General features: G+C 34.6%; 1 protein-coding gene across 2 annotated transcripts in view; it reads left to right on the top strand.

Moving 5' to 3' along the window:
* The window catches only part of grm8b (glutamate receptor, metabotropic 8b), a 158,914-nt gene that overhangs the window by 87,129 nt on the left and 50,195 nt on the right, over positions 1-21,590 (top strand). For both annotated transcript variants that reach the window (XM_042752828.1, XM_042752830.1), the window contains 3 exons: positions 16,139-16,274; positions 17,585-17,739; positions 17,827-17,964. In XM_042752828.1, coding sequence (XP_042608762.1) covers positions 16,139-16,274; positions 17,585-17,739; positions 17,827-17,964 — 429 coding nt within the window. The remainder of the gene's footprint in view (positions 1-16,138; positions 16,275-17,584; positions 17,740-17,826; positions 17,965-21,590) is intronic.

Here is a 21,590-nt window from a genome sequence, read left to right as displayed (position 1 = left end):
ACTTGTGACAAGGACACCTTAAAATAAAGCGATACCTTATTTATTTATTTATTGAATAATTAGTTGTATTTTTTATTTTTTTTTTGATTTTTTTTAATGTGTATATTTTTAATGTGTATTTATTTATTAGAATTATTTAATAAGGTGTGTTATTTGTTCTATTTTAATTAATCAGTATATTTTATTTTTTTTATTTTTTTCAGCTAAAGTGTGGACTTTTAATATTTTAATATATTTGGAAAAAAAATATGTTTTTAGATACAGCTAATTCAGTTTTTTTTTTTTTTTTCCAGCTGGACTTTTGGAAATATATGGAAAAAAAATATGTAGATACCCAAACACTATGCTCCTTGAGCTTGTTAAACATTTAATTTCAGATGCTTTTATCACATTTTATCTGTATCCATTCCAAACCCATGATTTTGCCATTGCTAATGCCAAACTCTGTTAATTGAGCTGCAGGAATGGGGAATTGGTCCTCTGTTTGGCTGCTATAAGAGCTTACACTGTTTTGGCTCAATTTTCCACTGGATGTTAGAACATGGCTGTGAGAGCATCAGAGAGGTCAGACGCTGACGCCAGGTGATTGGGCTCGGGCTGTTCTAATTCATCCCAAAAGCAAATCATTCAAATGTGCTTTTACCAAAGATTTATGGTTGCATTTCTGCAACATTAAAAAACATTTCATATTTATGTGTTTTAGGATTGTCCTTTATTTTTCAGCATATTGAAATATGATATTACAGTTGAAATACTGTAAGACTAATACATTTTTGTCCTCGAAATGCTTAGTATCATTTGTCATCAACAGTTTTTCCATTCTTAATCTATGTTTGATAGCCGCTCTTTCTGTATAATATATCACTCCCTTGTGAATAATTGCAGGTATGACTGATGATCGTCTTATTAAGCTGTTTTAGCAGTCACGGTTTGTTCGCTATGATAGGTGGGAATCGTTTCCGTGTGGTAAATGGTCGCTGCCTCCAATTTTTAGTTGAACTGAAGCAGGATTGAAAAATGAGTTACAATAAAACAAACATTGAGAAAAGCACAGCATAATGACATGCTGGATATCAGTTTAATAGCAGCGTGCTACTTAATCAATATTTGTTGTTTTGTTCAATTGTGCAGCTTTAGATGTTTTCACATCTAATTGATTCTGGCAAAGCGGTTGTTGCACAATGGACGACCTTATTTTAAGTCAACTACTATGCATTGCAAAACTTGTACTGCACTAAATACAGCTACTAAGGTCACATGAATGTGTTTTTAGTGTTGTCTGCTCTCTGTTTTCTGTCTATTTATTTAAACATTCATACATAAAATGGTATGAATACACACTTTGTATGATGAGCATGTTTTTTTTTTTTTTTTAATTCAGAATTTTAATTATTATTAATTTTTTTTTATTATTTTTAAGGAAATAAGGTTACTTCCTTTAAAAAAAATGATGAAATTTTTTTTTTTAATTGAAAAAGCATTTCTAATATAATATATCATTTGTGTCTCCCCCCCCCCCAAATATTCTTTTGACCCAAATATTAGAATACAATAGTAATCTTTAGATGCAAATTACATTATTATTTCTTATTTGTTTATATAATATTTATATTTTTCCTAATATTTTGTAATGTAATGTAATATTTTGTAATTTATTAAATGCATTTTATATTATTTATATGCACTATTTATTTTATTTAGTTTTACTTGCTAAAAATGTAAAAAGTTACTTTAGTTTGTAATGTCATTGTTTGTGGTGCGACTTCCTAAAAATTTACTGTAAATTATGAATGAACAACTGATAAATTTTTTTACCTTGAAAAATGTATTTAAATTATTAAAAAAAAAAAGATTAAAATGTGTTCACTCACATGCATTCAAATTAAAAAGAAAATTAGTATTAAAATGACTCTTAGTAAAAAAAAAGTATAATACCACATAAAACATGCATACAAAGAGTATATTTTTAATAACTTGATGCGATTTAAAGTATTAATATTTTGAATTAGCATTTATTTGTTTGTTGCTCATGCTTATTTCAATTTTATTAGTTTGTGTCTGTCTTTTTAAGTCTTTCATAATTTTTTTATTTTATTTTATTTTATTTTATTTTATTTTATTTTATTTTATTTTATTTTATTTTATTTTATTTTATTTCATTTCAGCTTTAAGCCAATTCCCGAAAACTATTTCTAATAGTTTTAGCTTAAGTTAACAAGACACAAGAAAACAACCACCCAGGAAAATCTAGCAACAAGCATAGCAACAGGAAAAGTTGCTCGGAACCAGTGTTAATTTTGGCAGGCGTTTTTGATTTAGTCTTAGTCTTAGTCTTGAGACGAAAATGCTTAATAGTCTTAGTCACATTTTAGTCATTTGAGTCTTTCATAGTTTTAGTCTAGTTTTGGTCGACGAAAAGTCATTGCATTTTTGTCAACTTTTAGTCATTACTTTTAGTCAATAGTTTTAGCCAAACTGTAGTTACCAGAATTTTATTTTGGTAGCGATTTTATATGTAGTTTTCAAACTAAAATAATCATTAATTCTTCTCTCTTTAGACTAAATCAATTAAGCTTATGAGAATTTGAATCAAGGACTGAATTTGGAAAAATCTTGAATAAATTATGAACATTTTCATTTTTGGGTGAACTTTCTCTTTTAAGTGAAAAAAGCAACTGACTTATAAAACTAGTATATATATATATATATATATATATATATATATATATATATATATATATATATATATATATATATATATAATTTAAAGAAGCACAATAAGACAAATACAATCGAGATACAAATTAAACTCATTTTTCAGATACTGTAGGTTTTACTTAACATGTATACATTTATTTAACATCTTTTGTTGGTTAACATTAATGACAGATAGGTATTTAAATTGAATGCTGTCCTTTTAAGACGGAAGGCATGCATGAAATACTGACACCACGTTCAGTTTTCACCCACCTGTTCACGTTCACTTAATCCATCCCATAACCTACTGTTTTTTACGTGAGATACTCTACACTATAAACATTTGGACTGCTGTGTGTGTATTTGAGCGTTGAGAACTGATTGCGCGCTGTATATGAGAACTGATGAAGTGGACGCGTGCGCGCGCGCGACAGAGAGAACACTTCTATCAGCTTGATTTCGCCTATCCCGCCTTCACTAACTTTAAGTTAATCGACAACGAATTGTGACTCCCGGGAAAAAAACGGGACGCCTGGTTACATTATCCATACCCCTTGGGGTGCTGAGGCCATTGTTTCAGATCGCTAGTTTGCGTTTTTGTAGTCTATCCATCCACTGCGGCTGCTATACTGACTAGATATGCAAACGCCCCTTATCTGATCGCAATCCAATGACAGGGACGCACATTTTGAAAGACAAAAGCCTATAGGATGCATTTTGATTGTCTGGTAGTCCTCAAATAACATTATAGTCCAGTCTCGTCTAGTTAACGAAAAGGCGGCATAAATTTCGTCATAATTTCGTCATCAGATATTATTTTTAGCTCGTCAACGTCTCGTCTTCGTCACAGAAAAAATGTTCGTTAACGAATATTTTTCATCGTCATCTTCGTTAACGAAATTAACACTGCTCGGAACCCAGTAAAATTATACGTAGCAATAAATAATGATTGATTGTTCAATACAGATTTGAATAGGCCTCTGAAGGAAGCATCGTTTCATGTTTATACCCTTGTTAACGATCAATCCTTCATGTTTATGTATCACCTGAATGTGTAATTAGAGAACTTGAAAGACATGCACAAATTTCATCGTCAGGTTGAGAGCCGACAAACAAGAGAAGCATTTCTGTCAGGCGACACATAAAATGCAGCCTCAGGTGACTGGCATCTCGAGCTAATGTTCCTTGCCTGTATGAAATGTGCCTCCATTCAGCTCCACAAACCCCCTCCAGCGGCATATACAGCTTCAGTATGCATCATTGTTCTTAGATGACAGTTTTAATCAAGGTGACAAGTCTTTGTGTGGTTTCATTAATGGCTGACAGCCGCAGTGCTGTGGCACATAAGGGAGAATGCAGTGTGCTTCACGGACTGTTTCCTTTGCCCCACAAGCAGAGCACCATCTGAGGATTACAACCTGTCACACAAAGACAATTACACTTCAAAAACACTTTATGAGCTCAACCGATAAAGACAAACGCAGAAGCGCCACTTAAGATGCCCGAAACCCACTGATAGTGTCTGCGCCGCTCAACAGAGTGTTTAAGTTTTAGTGTTCGATGCGTCTATAAGGGGTTTAAGTTTCAGAAATAGTATCTTTTATGTCTTGGCAGGGAGTGAAGAGACAGATCCCTCAGGGACACTTTTACTGAAACGAAACCAAACGGTTTGAAACAAAAGCACGATTGTGTAGGGCTCTATGAAATCAGTGTATATATACAGTGTATATTTTTGACAAACAAAGTACTGCACAATTTAGCGTTAATGTTTAAATTGAAAAATTAAGAGCTATATAAAAAATATATGTTTTAATTAACTTTATTGTTGTTATGATTACTTTAAGAAGTACATTCTATTGTAAAATAGTAATACATTTCTGTCACAATTTATTCAAGATAAACTGAACTTTTATTTTGGTGGTTTATTATGAAGACCTGTTGTGTTTTTATCTGTTTGATGTTTTTAAATGTTCAAACGGTCATGTAGTCATGGTAATTGTAGAAACTGATTTTTTTTAGGCCTATTCGGACGGGGCTAGTTTTACAGGGGGTCGTTAGAGAAATGTGTGTTTCATAGACGTACTTTGCGATTTTAATCCCATCCAAGTCTGCCATGTCTCTGTTTTTCCTCACACAACCTCTATAATAATTCCATAGCAAATTACCTACTGTTTTTCGGCAAACTCGGTGATCCTCTGAGAAAACTGATCCCGTCCGAATGCGAATGTTTGTGATTACTGGCGAATTTTTTTTCATAACGCATTTCGTTGTGTGTTTTGGCCAATGTTAATTACCGTATGCACTTGTACCACGCAGACCGTGTATTTTTGATATGTTTGCATCCCGGCAAAGAATCAAGAGCCAGATTACGTAAACTGTTAATACTGGCTTTTGTATATATATATCAGCTTCAACGTCAGATTAATGTTACTCACCCTAATTTCCACTCTCAATTATTGTCTTTTTTATTTATATTTATGTTTCTAAGTCTGATTAATGTTAATATATTAAATGCATCAATCTTTTTTTTGTGATGTTGCTTGGTTATAATTTTGTGGAGTTAAGATATCTTGTATATATTATTTCAATTATAAAATCATGTTTATTGACTTTTTAAAAGACCTATCAGCTATTTTGGGATCGTTGTATATACTACTGTGATTGATATTGATTTCACCATCCTATAATTTGAACTGAATTGATTGAAGCCCTCGAAACATTATACTATCAATTTTGAATGCTTCTTTCTTTCTTAGCTTCAAATAAATTGATTACAAGGTGATGTTTGATCTTGTTGGCGAAGCCTGAATGTCCATAAAAGATTTGCCACCCGCCTCTTTCATAGAAACACGTTTTTCAGATTTTAGCTCATCACCCAACGTTCGAAATGTTGCTCGCATGCTTTTGGTCCCGACTTTTCAGCGTGATGGAGAAATCGAAACTCAAGGCAGCCGTGACCTTGTTAGAAAATTCTTTTTGACATGTTTCTTGATGTTTCATTTCAACACTCTAGCAATATCAGCAGCAGAGCTTCTTTCAAATTTTATCTACAGCTCTTTCCCATTTTTTTTTCTTCAAGTTACCATCTAATTTGACAAATTCGAGCAGTTTCGAGCGGATCACGCCTTTAAATATCAATATTTATTGTATAGTTGGTTAATTTTGATATTTAAAAACGTGTCCATGGCATGTGTTTTTTTTGTCAACCGTAGATTATATTAAATAAAGTTATATATTCAAACTCTCAAAAGTCTTCAAAAATGACATGCTCAGTCAGCCAGATCGCTGTGTATTACGCCACAAGCCACTGTCATTCTAATGCTATGCAAACACCCCGTCTTGGTGAAAATTGTCTCCTCACCCCAGGGAACGAATTGTGTGCACTTAGTTTTCCCTAATTGAAGAAACATGCAGATCAAAGCACCAATGCAGTGAATGCAAAGATGCTACATCCTTAAGGCTGTTCTGATCCTCCATTTTAGTTTTGGCCTAAAGCTTATGATTCAGTGGTACTTGTTCAGCTTAGAAAATGCATTTACAGTAATGCATCAATCAATCATTACTAAAATTCTCCTGTTGAATCTATGCGTTACGGAAGTTAATAATCTCTAATTTAATCTTTATAGTATTTGTGTGATGAAGCGTTAGCTATTTTATAGTAGAGAAATTCACTTTGAATAAAATTCAAAATGATGTGCTGATACAATTAATAAAACATAATTACAATTATAAAATCATGTTTATTGATTATCTTTTTAAAAGACAATCAGATATTTTGGGTATCTATATGTATAACATTAACTGTGATTGATTGATTGATTGATTAATCAGCACATCCTATAATGTGAACTGAATTGATTGACAGCCCTCAAAACATGATATATTTGTGTTTTCACTGCTTCTTTCTTTAGTTACTTCAAAATAAAATAAAAAAAAATGGCTTGATTACAAGGTGATGTTTCCTTGCCTTGGTTGGAATGACATTTTGATTGTGGCATAAAAGATTTGCCACTGTGTATTTTCATAGAGTACTGAACGTTTTCATTTTTAGCTCATCAACCCAACGCAAATGTTGCTCGCAAGGTTGCTTTGGTCTGTCTTTTCAGCGTATGGAGAAATATTTTCAATTCTGCTCAAGGCAGCCGTTCCTGACCTTGTAGAAACTGATTCTTTTTTGACACGTTTCTTGATGTTTCTGTTTCTGTGTTATTTCAACACTCTAGCAATAGGTTCAGCAGCAGAGCTTCTTTCAAATCACCATCTACAGCTCTTTCCCCATTTTTTTTCTTCAAGTTAGGTAATCTAATTTGAATGCAAATGTGCGAGCAGTAGGCGAGAGGGATCACGCCTTTAAAATATCAATATTTATTGCATCTATTTAAACCGCTTGGTTGGTATAATGTTGGATATTTAAAAACGTGTCCATGGCATGTGTTTGAATTGTCACCGTAGATTATATTAAATGCACTAGTTATATATTCAAACTCTCAAAGCCTTCAAAAAAGACATTAACACCAGTCAAGAGCAGATCGCTGTGTATTAACCACATGAAAGCATTTTCTGTCATTCTATGCTATGCAAACATTAAAAATTGTCATTCTAATGCTATGCAAACACCCACTCGTGTCCTCTGGGACATGTAATGGGAACGAATTGTGTCCTCTTATTTTTCCCTAATGTTAAGAAAGCCATGCACGGCTCTCAAAGGAGAACACCAGACGCAGTGAATGCAAAGACGAGCTGATCCTTAAGGCTGTTCTGATCCTCAATCTTAATGTTTGGCCTCTGGAAGCTTATGATTCAGTTGTACTTGTTCGCTAGAGGATGGATTTGAATTAATAGAAGAGTTGATCATTAATTATTTAATTATATTTTGTTTTGTGTTTATTCTTTGCGTTAATGTTATTATGATTTAAATAATAAACATACTAATTCACATTTTATTATGCAGTATGCAGGGTGAGGCAGTTATTTTACATTTTGAAGTACAGAATATTCACTTTGAATAGCAATTCAAAATGATGTGCTGTATAAATATTAATAAACATTTTACTATTTAGTATGTAAGCAGAGACTTACTTAAAATCTCAATCAGCTGTTGCTAAAATTACAGAAATAATACTCTTGAAGAACTAATTCATCATTAAGTATTATGGATTTGATACTGACCAGCATTTAACCACTGCATCTGTTATTAGTGATAGTTAATTTAACATTTTAACACTTTGATTTAAAATTTTGAATGTTAAGTAATTTGTGGTTACTGATGTATCATATATGTTTTTTGTTTTATCAAATTTTTAGTATTAGTATAGAGTATAAGTAGAGATTTTTGTTAGTTGTTGCTCAAATTACAGAAATACTTTTCTTGAACAACAGTTCATCATAAAGTGTTGTGAATTTTTAATATTGACCAATACTTTACTATTTACATTGTGTACATAGTGACAGCTACTTGAAAATTGCAAGGATTTTTCACTGAAAATAAAGGTACAGAAGCAATACAGTTACTAAATAGTAAACAACAGTGTGCTACAGTGGGAAAAAAATGGCGTAGGATTTACTTTGAAACAGTTTTCACTCAAAAATTAATCAATTGATCATTGAATTCTCAAATAATTACAAAGAGTAAACAGTAGTGTGCTACAGTGGGCAAAATGAAATGTATGTGAACTTTTTTAAGTGTGAAGTTTTAAAGTGTAATTACAGGTTTTTGTGATTACTGTTTTTATGAAAACTGATAACCAAATATATTACTATTTAACTTTGAAGGTACATTAAAAAGTTTGTTGTTTCAACCTGGAAAGACATCAGTACACACAATTTTTCAAGTCCAAGTCCACTGACGTCAATCTACTCTCCGGTCTGGTTTGTTTGTTGGACAAAATGTTAGATTTAGCTTTATGATTGGTCAAATCGTCACCATGTTATCTCACATTGTAAAATACATCATGGAGCAAAGAGTAAACTGACAACGTGCCGACAAACAAAACAGAGCAGGTTACTTCCGGTGTGAAACAAGGTCTCAGCTTTCAAATTTTGTCATTTTTTAAGAAATTCAAACAATAACTAACATTTTGTGGCTCTTTAATGTGTTGAGAGAGATCACTGCATTGCCTCAGTTCAAGTGGTGTGTGAACCAAACCGTCTTTTCATATTTACTTAATGCACAAAATAAACATGAATGAACATCAGAAGAACGTATTTTATTTCAACCACGGAAAGACTTCAATACACACCATTTTTCAAGTTTAAGTTTAAGTTCGAAGTTAATCTGTCAGATTTGTTTGGCGGACAAGATGCCAGATTCTGTGTTATGATTGGTCACATTGCCTGTCAATCAAGCCCTTTGCGAAATGAAATTAAAATTACATGGATAAACAACATTTTACTCTTGATTACGTAAGTAGAGAGTTAATTTACATTCTTGTAAATGAAGTTATTTTTGAATTGAAATTAAAATTACATGGATAAACAACATTTTACTCTTGATTACGTAAGTAGAGAGTTAATTTACATTCTCAGTCATTTGTAGCTGAAATTAATTACAAAATACTGTATTACTCAACAACATTAGTATTTTTGATATTTAAGTTGAATTGATGTACGTATTTTTTTTTTATTTTTTTTTGATGTTTTTGATGTGGTTTTTTTAATTGTTTGTTATGAATGATTTCTGTAATCATGTGTTCTGTTGGAGTGTTGTGTTGTAGGGATTCTTTGACTGTTGTTTTGTGTTTTTTTGGAGTTTTTTTTTCCAGGCCAAACGGGTGCTTTTCTAGCGTGCAAAAGCAATTAAATTTGTGGAAACTGTTTTTGGTTATTGCTTTAAAATAGGACGCGAGCGGGCAGTAGATGTGTCTTTTGTCTACAGTAGAGGACCCAGACTGCTGTTTACAAACCCACCGCTGTTTCTACAAACCCACCGCTGTTTCTCCACTGCAAGAGTTATATGGCGTAAACTGGCTGGATTGGAGAAGCCTAACATTGAACATATCGAAACTTTGAAATAGATAACACTTTAACATGTAGTTTACTGCTCCAGTGATTTTACATATTTTATTTACAATGAGCATCAAAAGTAGATATAAAAAATTATTGGTTGACTGTAAATTGTGATACATTTATAGTTCTTGACAAGTCCCAATAAAGAGCAATCTTTATAACCTATTTACTGAATGAAAATAATTTCAAAAAAAACCCAAAAAATCCACATAATTTATGAATTAGTGTTATGGAAATATATCCATTTAACACTAATTAAACCAAAGTAGATAGCCTGTTGTAACTTCTATTCGCAATGTTCATAAATTCTATATGTCATAATTAAATTTAAAATGTGCATATCATGTTTTTAATTACACGATTATATGGAATTTTTTAAATGTATATGCTTTTTTATTATAAGGAAATTTAATAAATTTTTATTTTTTTAATTTTATGATTTTATGTTTTTTAATTATTATTTTTTTTTTAAATGTAATGCTTTTTTAAAAAAAACACACATGAAACCAACATTAAGATCTTAACACGTTTTTCCTTTAGTAAATACTATAAAAATATTTTCCAGCTTCGCATTGGTTTATGGTACTTACAGAGGCGGCTCACTAGATTTAGGGATTTTTTCTCTGTCAGTGTTGCTAATTATCTTCGACTGTAGGCATTTGGTATAATGGACATTGATAGTGTTTTGCAAGTGTAAGAATAGTTCAGAGTAGGATGTGTTGATTGGAACTTATTGTTTTGTGTCTTGTTGAAGCATGATTCATAAGTGTCTGGGGAAGAGTGTATTGTAGTACGAGGAACAGAGTAGAACGTCATGTGCTCAACACAAGTATATATTGGTACAATACTGTTGTGGTATTGCTGTGAAAATTAACTTTAAACATTGATTCTTCACAGCCTCGTCCTTTGGCAGTAAAAAAACAAACAACAAAAAAATTGATTTACACTCACAATGCAGAGCACAGCGTCAGTATTTGAGGGAGTGGGGTTCAAGTTTTCCTGGGTCTGCGTGCACAAAAAGTTGGCGGGCAATATGGTAATGTTTCATTTTGACATCAACATGATACAGCTTGGGATTCGTTTTAAAAACAACTCGTTTCAATGATTCAGAGTCTCATTTTGTTGTCGGGATGTATGGTAATGTTTCATTTTGTGGGCGGGCAGTATGCTAATAGATTTAAAACTTCGCAGGATGTTTTCATTCACTTAGAGCTGTTACAGACTGCATGAAAGGTTATTTTTAAAAATCCATAATAGGAGCTCTTAAAATAAACTTTACATTTTTAAATTTAGATTTAAATACTGAGATTTCAAAAAAATAAATTTTCAAGTTTTCAGAAATTCTGAAAACCAAATCCAAACATTAGAATCTCAGAAATCATACAAAAACTACTGCAAGGCCAAAGTTTAACCTGATAACCTTTTACCTGTGCAACACAGAAACTTGACCTTTGGTCTAGTTTTTGTACAAGTTCTTTTCCTCCATCTTCAACAAGACGTCTGTCTGTCTGTCTTTCCATTGAACTGAAACACTTTTTGTAGTATGTGCACACGGCAGCTGCTGAATTCACTGTCAGCACTGAACTCACAGCTGGCACAATCTGCTAATTTATGTTGCCTTTTAAGCTTGATGGGAAAATGATCAAAAATTTTAATATTAATCATCCAGAATGCTTCTCAGCTCCTGCCTTTAAATGAAGCACAACCATTTTCCTTTTTAATTACTATGAACCATGAAACACAAAATCTGTCATTTAGTTCCTGCACAGCTCTCATTTTGAACTCAGACATAGGCTTAAAGGAACACAGACATCTTAGACCCAAGATTTTATTAGCTACTCCAATGTTGAGTGATGTGAGATATGGATCGTGTTGTTGTCTGATTATTTTATCGAACAAGTGACATGCCTGCCGACAATAGACAAGATGCCGCAGGCACTGATAAATTGTTTGAGATTGCGATTGTAGTACCACTGTCGCACACAACAATGTGACTAATGCAACTGCAAACTCTTAATGCCTCGGGCGGATTTGACACCGGGAGCTTTAAATGAGCTTCCTTGCTAGACGTGGTCGCCGACCTATTCAGAGTGCTCTGATTCTTGTGTCATGGCCTGTATGAATATTTTATAAGTGGCGGGAAGCCTGGAGTGTAGCGGATTCAGAGGTGAACTACATGATGACGATAAAGCAGTGTTTGTTTATGAACTTCAGGTGAACTATACTTAGTTGAGACATCACCTGCACAAAAATGTAAGTGCTGTTACAAAACTTACTACCAAAATAGGGAGCTGCCTTCTAAAGCCCTGTTTACACCAAGAATGTGATCTAAATGTGATATTGTCCCTCTGTGTTGTTATTTTAGTTGTAGTGTGGACTTTGACTGTGTGGCATTTTTAAAACATTATTTGTTTGTTTGTTCAAGTATCCTGACCAGGTTAACATAGCAACATTAATTCAACCAATAGAGGGAGACTGGGGGTGGAGCAATCTGTTTGCTGACCAATGACAGTTGGGGGCGTGTTTTGAGAAACCCGTTTTGATAAATCATTATAAGTCCAATATTAAAAACACCCTGTAAAACCTTTGTTTATCTTTGAAAGATAGTTTTGATGAAATCCTAGAGATTTTCAACCTTAATTTTATGAGTCAAACTCTTGTGAACATGCATCAAAGACTGACACGGAAGAGAATAAATAGTTGAATTAAGTCTCGTAGCTTTGTAAAATTATGGTTGACAAGTGTGTTTTTTATTGGTCTGTTTTAATGATGTCCTTACTACCTTTTTGGGCCTTGAACGTTTCAGTTGTGTTGAGTCTAGACGTGCCGATTTTCGCTAATTTTTTTTTTTTTTTTACATTTTAATCTTTACCACAACATGCTCTAGATATTGTTTGAAAGTGTCTTGATTCTTTTATATTTCAGTCACACTTTACATTAGGTTTACATTTAATATTAGTTACTGTAATTCGTTAGTTAACAGACTGCCATTGAAAAATTCTTCTAAACATCGTTAATCTCAGGTAATTACAATATTTATTAACACTGTTAAAATCAGAAGTTGCAACTGTGTTATTTAATGAGCTAACATGAACTAAGAGTTGTATTTTTTTTTAACAAAGATTAATAACTTCTGTAGCAAATGTAGCTATTGCTTATTGTTAATGTTAGTGCATTAACTAAGGTTAAGTATTGAGAACATATTGTAAAGTTATACGTATTGGTCTTTATAATTCTTTTGCACTTTAATCTGTGTAAAACTTTAAACTTTATACATTTTTTGTGTATTGCTTTATTGTATTTATATGGTCAGTTATTATTGTTATAAGAAAAAAGTACCTGTTATACTGTATAATGACAACACTTTTTTGCAACTGAATTTTGATATCGTGATAATACTGTATACCGAGATAAAAGCATTATCAATTAATCACAACATGAAAATTTGATACCGGCATATCCTATTGATCAGAAATCTCTCAGATTTCATCAAAAATATCTTAATTGGTGTTCTGAGGATGACAAAGGTTTTACAGGTTTGGAAGGACATGAGGGTTTTTAATTAATGACATAATTTTCATTTTTGGGTGAACTATCCCTTTAAGTCTAGGGTAACTCAAGGGGGTGCTATAGGGTCTATTGAAGAGTTATTGAAGAGAAAAATAGTTTCAAAAACAAAACAACAACAACATCAACAAAAACCAATACTCATTATTTAACAAGCAAGTACCCACTAAAATCAGGAATCTAACCAATCTAACCATATAAATTGTTTATAACTCTTATAGTGCCATCTATCACCCAGTATCTAAAAAAAATAAATAAAATAAAAAACAACCAACCAACCAAAAAAAAGTTTGCATGCTTTTGTACCTAATTTCTTCTTACCTAATTTTGTAAAGTTCTGAGGTTTCATTTAGGAATAAAAAAATGGCATTGTTGCCTTTATAAAATCTTGCTACTTTTTTCACACAGTATAGACCTTTTATATGCCATTGCCTTTATGTGTTGGGAAGGGACCATCATATTTAGGGCCTTGTGACTTATAATGTTTTTTCAAACCCCTGTGCAAAGTGTTTGGGGAAATTGTCACAAATTTGAAATTAAAATGGGCTGTTTGGCAGCAATGTGCAGCAATTTAGTTCAGTGGGTATTGTCACCTCACAATAAAAAGATCCGTGGTTCAAGTCCCGGTTAAGCCAGATGGCCTTTCTATGTGACCTTTCCATGTTCTCCCCCTGGATGCTTCAGTTTCTCCCACTGCTAAACCAGGTGGCCTTTCTATGTGGCCTTTCCATGTTCTCCCTATCTTGATGTAGGTTTTGTCCCACAATCCAAACACATGCAGCATAGCTGAATCTGGACCTATCCAGGGTGTTTCCCTGCCCACACTTTGCAAAAAGAACATCCATCCATTTTCAAAACCTTGTCCTACATAGGATTGCAGGAATGCTGGAGCCTATCCCAACATCTCAGGCCATATGCTCTTAGAAAAAAGGTGCAAAAACTTTCACTGGGGAAATACCCTTTTTAAAGGCACATCGTTGTACCTCATTTACTCCTAAAGGATGCATATTAGTACCTTAAAGGTACCAAGAGTGTACATATTAGTACCTTTTAAAAAAACGTACTGCCCCAGTGACAGCTTTTGTACCTTATTTGTTAAGATGAATCCAGCATCCCCTCGACCCTACATACGGTTGCAAAGTAAATGGATGTTTTTTTCCAAGGGCAGTAGCAAGATTGTGAGGTTGCATCTTGTTTCCCCTAATAAGCCTCATTTTTAAGTCAGACGTGACATCTTGAAGTGCGTCCCATGAAGACGCCCCGCCAGTCGACATTATCGCCGCACAGCATCTCAATTACATGATGATGACTGAATTGATAACAAAGCAAAACAGCCACCATTAAGGAAAGCACGACGATGGCGCTTATCCTTGAAAGGACACCCATTTGGCATAATCACTGGGTGTCTTTGGGTGAATTGGGCTTCATGATGGCTTCCTGAGCTGCTCTCGGGATGGGGCCACCACAGCTGTTCATTAAATGGACTGTAGTGGCAATAGCGCCTATTTGGAGGGGTACTAGAGTGTTTAACTCAACCCGTGAAGTGCTAATGCTGTAATGGAGGGCTTAGAGACAAGATGGAGGGTTATTATAGCCACACTTTACGCAGTGCAGTGGCCTGATTCCATATCAGTGCTCCTTGCTGCAAACGATGTTGCTGGTAAAGAAATAAATTGACCTCAAGAGCAGACAGCAAGCACGAATCTTCCATTAGTCTGACTGTTAGACTGTCTGCGATGTATTGAAGACCTGATCAGATCTTGACGACATGACTTGTCACAATTTTCTTGCCGCATCTCTGAATGCAGAAACCGAATTGCTGTTGTGTACGTCTGGGTGGATATGACACTATGGCTGTAGATTTTCAAGTGCAGAGTCGTGCGCTTTCTGAATTGCATTAGGCCGAGTAAATAAGCCGGGACGTGTTTGACATCACCTCGTGTTCCCGCAGGCACCTTGGGCAAGGTGACACTATCAGATATCATTTGAATCTAAACACGCTTTCCTCACTCCGCTGAGAAAAACATTGAATTTGTTTGTTGTTTTCTGGTCCCTCTGTATCTAATCTATGTGCGTCCCTGTCCGTTTTATAATGGAATAAGTTTCCGTTGCCGCCCCGGTGTTTCCATCCTTCCTTCCGTGCTTTCTGACCTTGATGTCCCGTCTTTCTCTTTCTCTCTTTGTCGCTCTCTTCTGCTTTCATACTCAATTTCATTCACAATATCCTATTATCTTCTTTTCTGTCATCCTTTTTTCCCTATTCATCTTTCTTTTGTCTCCATTGTCACCTTTTCTTTTCTTTCGTCCCATCCCTTCCTGTCAATTTTTTCCTCTTATCTAATTCCTCTTATCCTTTCCCTTTCATTTCCTTTTCCTTTCCTGCCTTTGTTTACTACATTTCCTCTTATCCAATTTCTTTTCCTATTCCTTTCAACTCATTTCCACTTCCTTTTCATTTTCCTTTCCTTTCACTTCTTCCCTCCTTCCATTTTATTTTCTCTTATCTTATTGTTTCCTTTTGCATTTTCCTTTTTAACTTTGCATTTCCTTTCATCCCTTCATTTAATTTATTTTATTAAATTAACTTCCTTTCTCTTTCTCATTCCTTCCTTTCCATTTCCTCTTTTTTCTCGAATTCCTTTCTATTCCTGTTCATTTCCTTTTATCCGTTCCTTTCTTTCATTTCATGTCTTCTCATCGAATTGTCCTTTCCTTTTCCTTCCCTTTCATCCCATCTCTTCCTTTATTTTTCTCTTATCCAATCTGTTTTCCTTTCCTCACTCTCTGCATCATTCATTCTTCCTCCTCTTATTCTCTATCATTTTTTCTCTCTCTCTCTTCTGTCACTTCCTGGTCTTCTTTCTCTCAGGCGGTGTGTGTATTGCTCAATCTCTGAAGATCCCCAGAGAGCCCAGACTGGGAGAATTCGACAAGATCATCCTGCGGCTACTGGAGACACCACACGCTCGAGCCATCGTCATGTTTGCGAATGAAGATGATATCAGGTGTCTTTATCAATAGATGTCTTTCCTTCGTCCTATTCACAGATGTATATTTAATAAATAATAATGGTAATCTGTCCTGGTAATATGCTGAAAAAAAATATAAATAAAAGTAGTCCTAAGAAGGGTTTTATGAGCAATTAACACATTTTGTTTGCTTCTATTTTTGGTATCTATATGATATAAGAAATAAGAAGAATGTTTGGTAACACTTGGCATAGGGATCAATAACTACAATTAACAATTACAATTAACTAGTTGCTTATTAGCATGCATATTGGCTGTTAATTAGTATTTATAATGCACAAATTCTGCATGACCATATTCTATATCCTTAATCCCACATAAAACCTAAATTTAACAACTACCTCACTAACTATTAATAAGCAGTAATTATGAGTTTGAGGCAAAACTTGTTGTTAATAGTTAGTTATTGGTGAGAACTGGACCTTAAATTAAAGTGTGGCCGAATGTTCTTAAAATTCTGCTTTGCCATCACAGGAATAAATTACATTTTAGTAAATTATAAATTACATTTGTAGTATTATTTAATAATATTACTGTTTTACTGTATCAAATAAATCCAGCCTTGGTAAGCATAAGACACTTCTTATGAAAAATAAATCAATAAATAAATTAATTTAAATCTTACCATCCCCAAACTTTTAAACAGTAGTGTATTTTGTCCTTTTACTTGGGAAAGAATATATAAAATATGTGGAAACAACTTTTAGAAGTTAGAACCACATTTATGTGGTCTAGAAGTTAATAAATGCATTGGAAATGCACTAAAACCCATAAGAAGTCCAATTTTTACTTTAAGTCAGATCTGCTGAAAAGCTACCAATTTTGGACAAACCACAGATAGTATTTAACTGGGACTTTCACAGAGTTAAACTGAAGATGATGTAGTCAAGCTGTAAGTATTGCTCTTAGGAGAAAACCTCAAGAACAGGTGAAGTCAGCTATTTCCTATAATGTGCTGCCTAAGGCCTGGAGAACTCATTTTAACATAATACACTTTTCAGTAATTTTTGGCATGGAATTTCTTGTACCTGTAGCACAGGATCAAATCACGTCCCCATATTCCTGAGAGCCGTTGCCCTTCTAAGCCTATTACATGATGTCCTTTGGATGCTTGCCTATTACACTGAGGACTTCAGACCAATTTCCAATTCTAAGTATTCTATCAGAACACTGTTGACCTCAGAAAATCAGAACAAACACGTCTGCTTGAAGGACATTTTTAGGTTCCTGAGTTTTATCCTCACTGGCTTACATGTGGATGCATATTTTGTTTGCTCATCTTTCAGACGTGTCTTGGATGCTGCAAAGCGCAACAACCAAACCGGTCACTTCCTGTGGGTGGGATCGGACAGCTGGGGCTCTAAAATATCTCCTGTCGTCCAGCAGGAAAGCGTGGCGGAAGGTGCTATTACCATCCTTCCAAAAAGAGCATCCATAGAAGGTAAAGGTTCCTCTAATATATAAATTCTGATTGAATGTTTCTTTTGCAATTCCAATCCAATTCCAATGCTTTCATACTTATTTCCAGCCTTTGACAGATACTTCAAAAGCCGCTCCTTGTCCAACAATCGACGGAACGTTTGGTTTGCAGAGTTCTGGGAGGAGAACTTCGGATGCAAGTTAGGGATGCACGGCAAGCGTCCCGGCAGCCCCAAGAAATGCACTGGTATGAGAAGGTTTTGCATTACTTTCTCCCAACCTGGTTTAGAAATTACACTGTTACTGAAAGAGTTCTGCTCTGCCTGGGAGGCAAAGCAGTCCATCATTCTGACATTGGATTGGACCTCTTTGAGGATTCAGTGTTTATCATGGTTGAGGAGATCAATCAGGCACAAGAGATTCTGTTTAGACAGGAACTGGTAAATCCTTAAATAAACAGAAGAATCTTACTGATGTCTACGCATACTAACATGAGCACACACACACACATAGGAGGCCAAAATCTTTCTGTCTTTACAATCTGACAGTCCTTCCAAAATCTGATTGATTTACTCAAAGACTACCTGGGTTGTCTAAGCAGAATCTTAGCTTTTATTTGATCACCTCTAAATTTATGGCTGCTGTGATATGTATGTTTGAAAGAAAAAAAAAAAAAACATTATTGCCAAATTGAAGAGAATTCTGTCTTTTGAGGATATGGGAACCGTGATTCACTCTTTTATTTCATCCAGATTGGATTATTGCAACTCGTTATATTTAGGGTTGTCTAAGATTCTATTCTCACAGCTGCAGCTAGTACAAAATGCTGCAGCTAGAGTGTTGACTGGCACAAGGAAGTGGTCCAGCATATCTCCAGTGCTGGCTTTCGCTGTACTGGCTTCCTGTTGATTTTAGAGTCCAATATAAAGTTTTGATAATGTTTTTTAAAGGTTTGCATGGTCTTGCTCCAGAGTACATTTCAGAGTCTCCTACAGCAGCAATGTGTTGCTAGACCTCTAAGATCATCACAGAGTCTGCTTTATATGTTCCCAGATCACGGTTGAAAACCAAAGGTGATCGAGCCTTCTCTGTGGCAGCCCCTCGTCTTTGGAATAGTCTCCCATTGCACATTAGATCATGTGACTCATTTGACTGTTTTAAATCAATGTTGAAAACACACCTTTACTCTGTGGCATTCAGTTGCCTCTAGCTTTTGGGACACTGATCAATGATGGATATTGTGCACTGTAAAAAAAAAATCTGTGACATTTACGGTAAAATACCGGCAGCTGTGGTTGCTAGAATTTCACCGTTAAAAATATGGTAGCAACATTTTAGGCTTTACAGACTTAACTTAAATTCACAATAAAAAAACGTATTTCATTATCTGATGTAATGTTAATAAACCAGCATATTGGAGTAATAATATCTTGTAATGTAACCATTGTAATACTGATAACCACCAAAAGCAGGTGGCGATGAATCAAAGCTCATCACAAACAGCTCTTCCACAAGCTGAAAAGATATATATACTTATACAGTTATTTCAACGAAAAAAAAAAACAATGTAATTTTAACAGTGTTTTACTTTAAAATTACATTAAATGTAATTACAGTTATTCACTGTATAAAGTATGGAAACTTACTGATCACCTATTAACAGGTTTTTACTGAAGCATTTTTACAGTCTTTTACTGTTAAAGTCACAATCATTTTTTACAGTGTGTGTATTGTGTTTGTCTGAGTAATTTTTAGACATGTAAAGCACTTTGGTGCTTGGTGCTTTTGGTGTTGTTTTAAATGTGCTATATAAACCAATGTTGATTGATTGAATATTTTAATGTTTTTAAAGTGACAGTTAACCTCAAAATGAGAAATTCTGTCATTTACTTACTCTCAAGTTGTTCCAAACGTGAAACGTATGAGATTATTTTCTTCTAGTGAGCACAAAAGAAGATCATTTGAAGAATGTTGTTAAACAAACCATTACTGGTAGCCATTGACTATCACATGTTTTCTCAAGATTAAATTATTTGCAGAGTGTTGTCAATTAATATGAACTATTAGACCTGGGATATTCCTTTATAGGTGACATATCATGAAAATCTGACTTTATCCATGTTTAAGTGCTATAATTGATACATGCACGAAAACAGCGTGTCTGCTTCCGCTCAAAATAAGAAATTTCTAAATTATATAATAAATGATCTGTGGGGTATTTTAAGCTGAAACTTCACAGACACATTCTGGGGACACCTGATACTTATATTACATATTGTAAAAAGGGGCATAATAGATCTATTTTAAAGTAGTAAAAAAAATAACAACACACAAATTCTCCAGTTTATCTCAATTTAAGCAGGTTCACCATGGCAATAGTTTTGCTCTTGTTTCTTCTTGTCACTTAATTCTGCTTCTTTCCTGTATGTACCTCTTGTGTACACCTACATAGAGCAGATGGACATTTGGGGTCCTTTTATGAAAGCACAGTTATTGTTCTGGCACGGTGATTTGACATAATGAGAATAATTACATAGCTGTGGATGCAGCACAAGGCTGTCTCTCTTGCTTTCTCGCTCTCTCTTTCTGAATGATCTGTAAGGAGATGCTCAGACTACGCTTCACTGCAGATGGATGCCTCTGTCAACAGCGCGCTGGCAGAAATGCTGATTACCATCATCTATTCCTTAAAGAAGTATGAAGAGGGAGAGCTATTAAGCTATGACAAAAAGATGCTCTTTTTGTCACATATCAAAAACAGACACAGAGAGATCCCAGCTGTCAAGGGCCAAGCAATGCTGGGGCCAAGGAAATGTAGATTTGAATAGAAGCAATGAAGATGCCCGAAGACACACACATAAGGATGCAAATTGATTTGGATTTGAATAGAAGCAATGAAGATGCCCGAAGACACACACATAAGGATGCAAATAAACCATTAGCATTAGCAGTGGATTTGTTTGCGAGAGGTGGATTTCCTACCGTGATGTAATGTAGGAAGGAACTGTTTATCCATCAGTATGTAACTCATACTAGACATTTTTTGGCATGAATAATGCTTCACTTTTATGAATGTCAAGAGACTCAACTGTGTGCTCTTTTGGACCAGTAAGCAACAACCATGTATTATTATTCATTTTTTTGAATGTATAGTGATTCAATTTTGTGATTTTTTGTAGCAACCATCCAGCAACCGCGTAGAAATGTTGTTTGAGGCTCTCCTGACTTTGGCTAGTATGCAAAAAGCCAGAATACCCTAACAATCATTATAGCAACTCCCAAGCAACCACCCAGAACACCCTAGTAATGACATAGAAATGTTGTTTTAGGCTCTTGACTTTGGCTAGTAAGCAACAACCCAGAACACCCTGGCAACCACATAGCAACTTCTTAGCAAACCAACCAGAACACCATAGCAACCACATAGACCAACCAGAACACCATAGCAACCACATAGCCACATAACAAACCCACTGAGAACACCTTAGCAACCACCTAGAATTACATAGCAACACACTAAAAACCACTCACAACACCCTAGCAATCCACCCTAGCAACCATCTAGCAATAACCTAGCAACCAACCAGAAACACCATGCTCTTTTGGACCAGTAAGCAACAACCTAGAACACCCTAGCATAGTAATCAACAACCCAGAACACCCTAGCAACCAACCAGACCACGCTAGCAACCACACATGAATGTTGTTTGAGGATCTTAACCTTGGCTAGTAAGCAACAACCTAGAATACCCTAGCAACCAACCAGAACACCTTAGCAACCAAACAGGAATGTTGTTCGAGGATCTTGACCTTGGCTAGTAAGCAACAACCTAGAACATGCTAGCAACCACACAGAAGTGTTGTTTGAGGTTT

The sequence above is a fragment of the Cyprinus carpio genome, chromosome B25 (assembly GCF_018340385.1).
Source record: "Cyprinus carpio isolate SPL01 chromosome B25, ASM1834038v1, whole genome shotgun sequence".
NCBI classification, from domain to species: Eukaryota; Metazoa; Chordata; class Actinopteri; order Cypriniformes; family Cyprinidae; genus Cyprinus; species Cyprinus carpio.
Note: the sequence above shows the minus strand (reverse complement) of the source record. Positions and strands in the feature narration are given on the sequence as shown.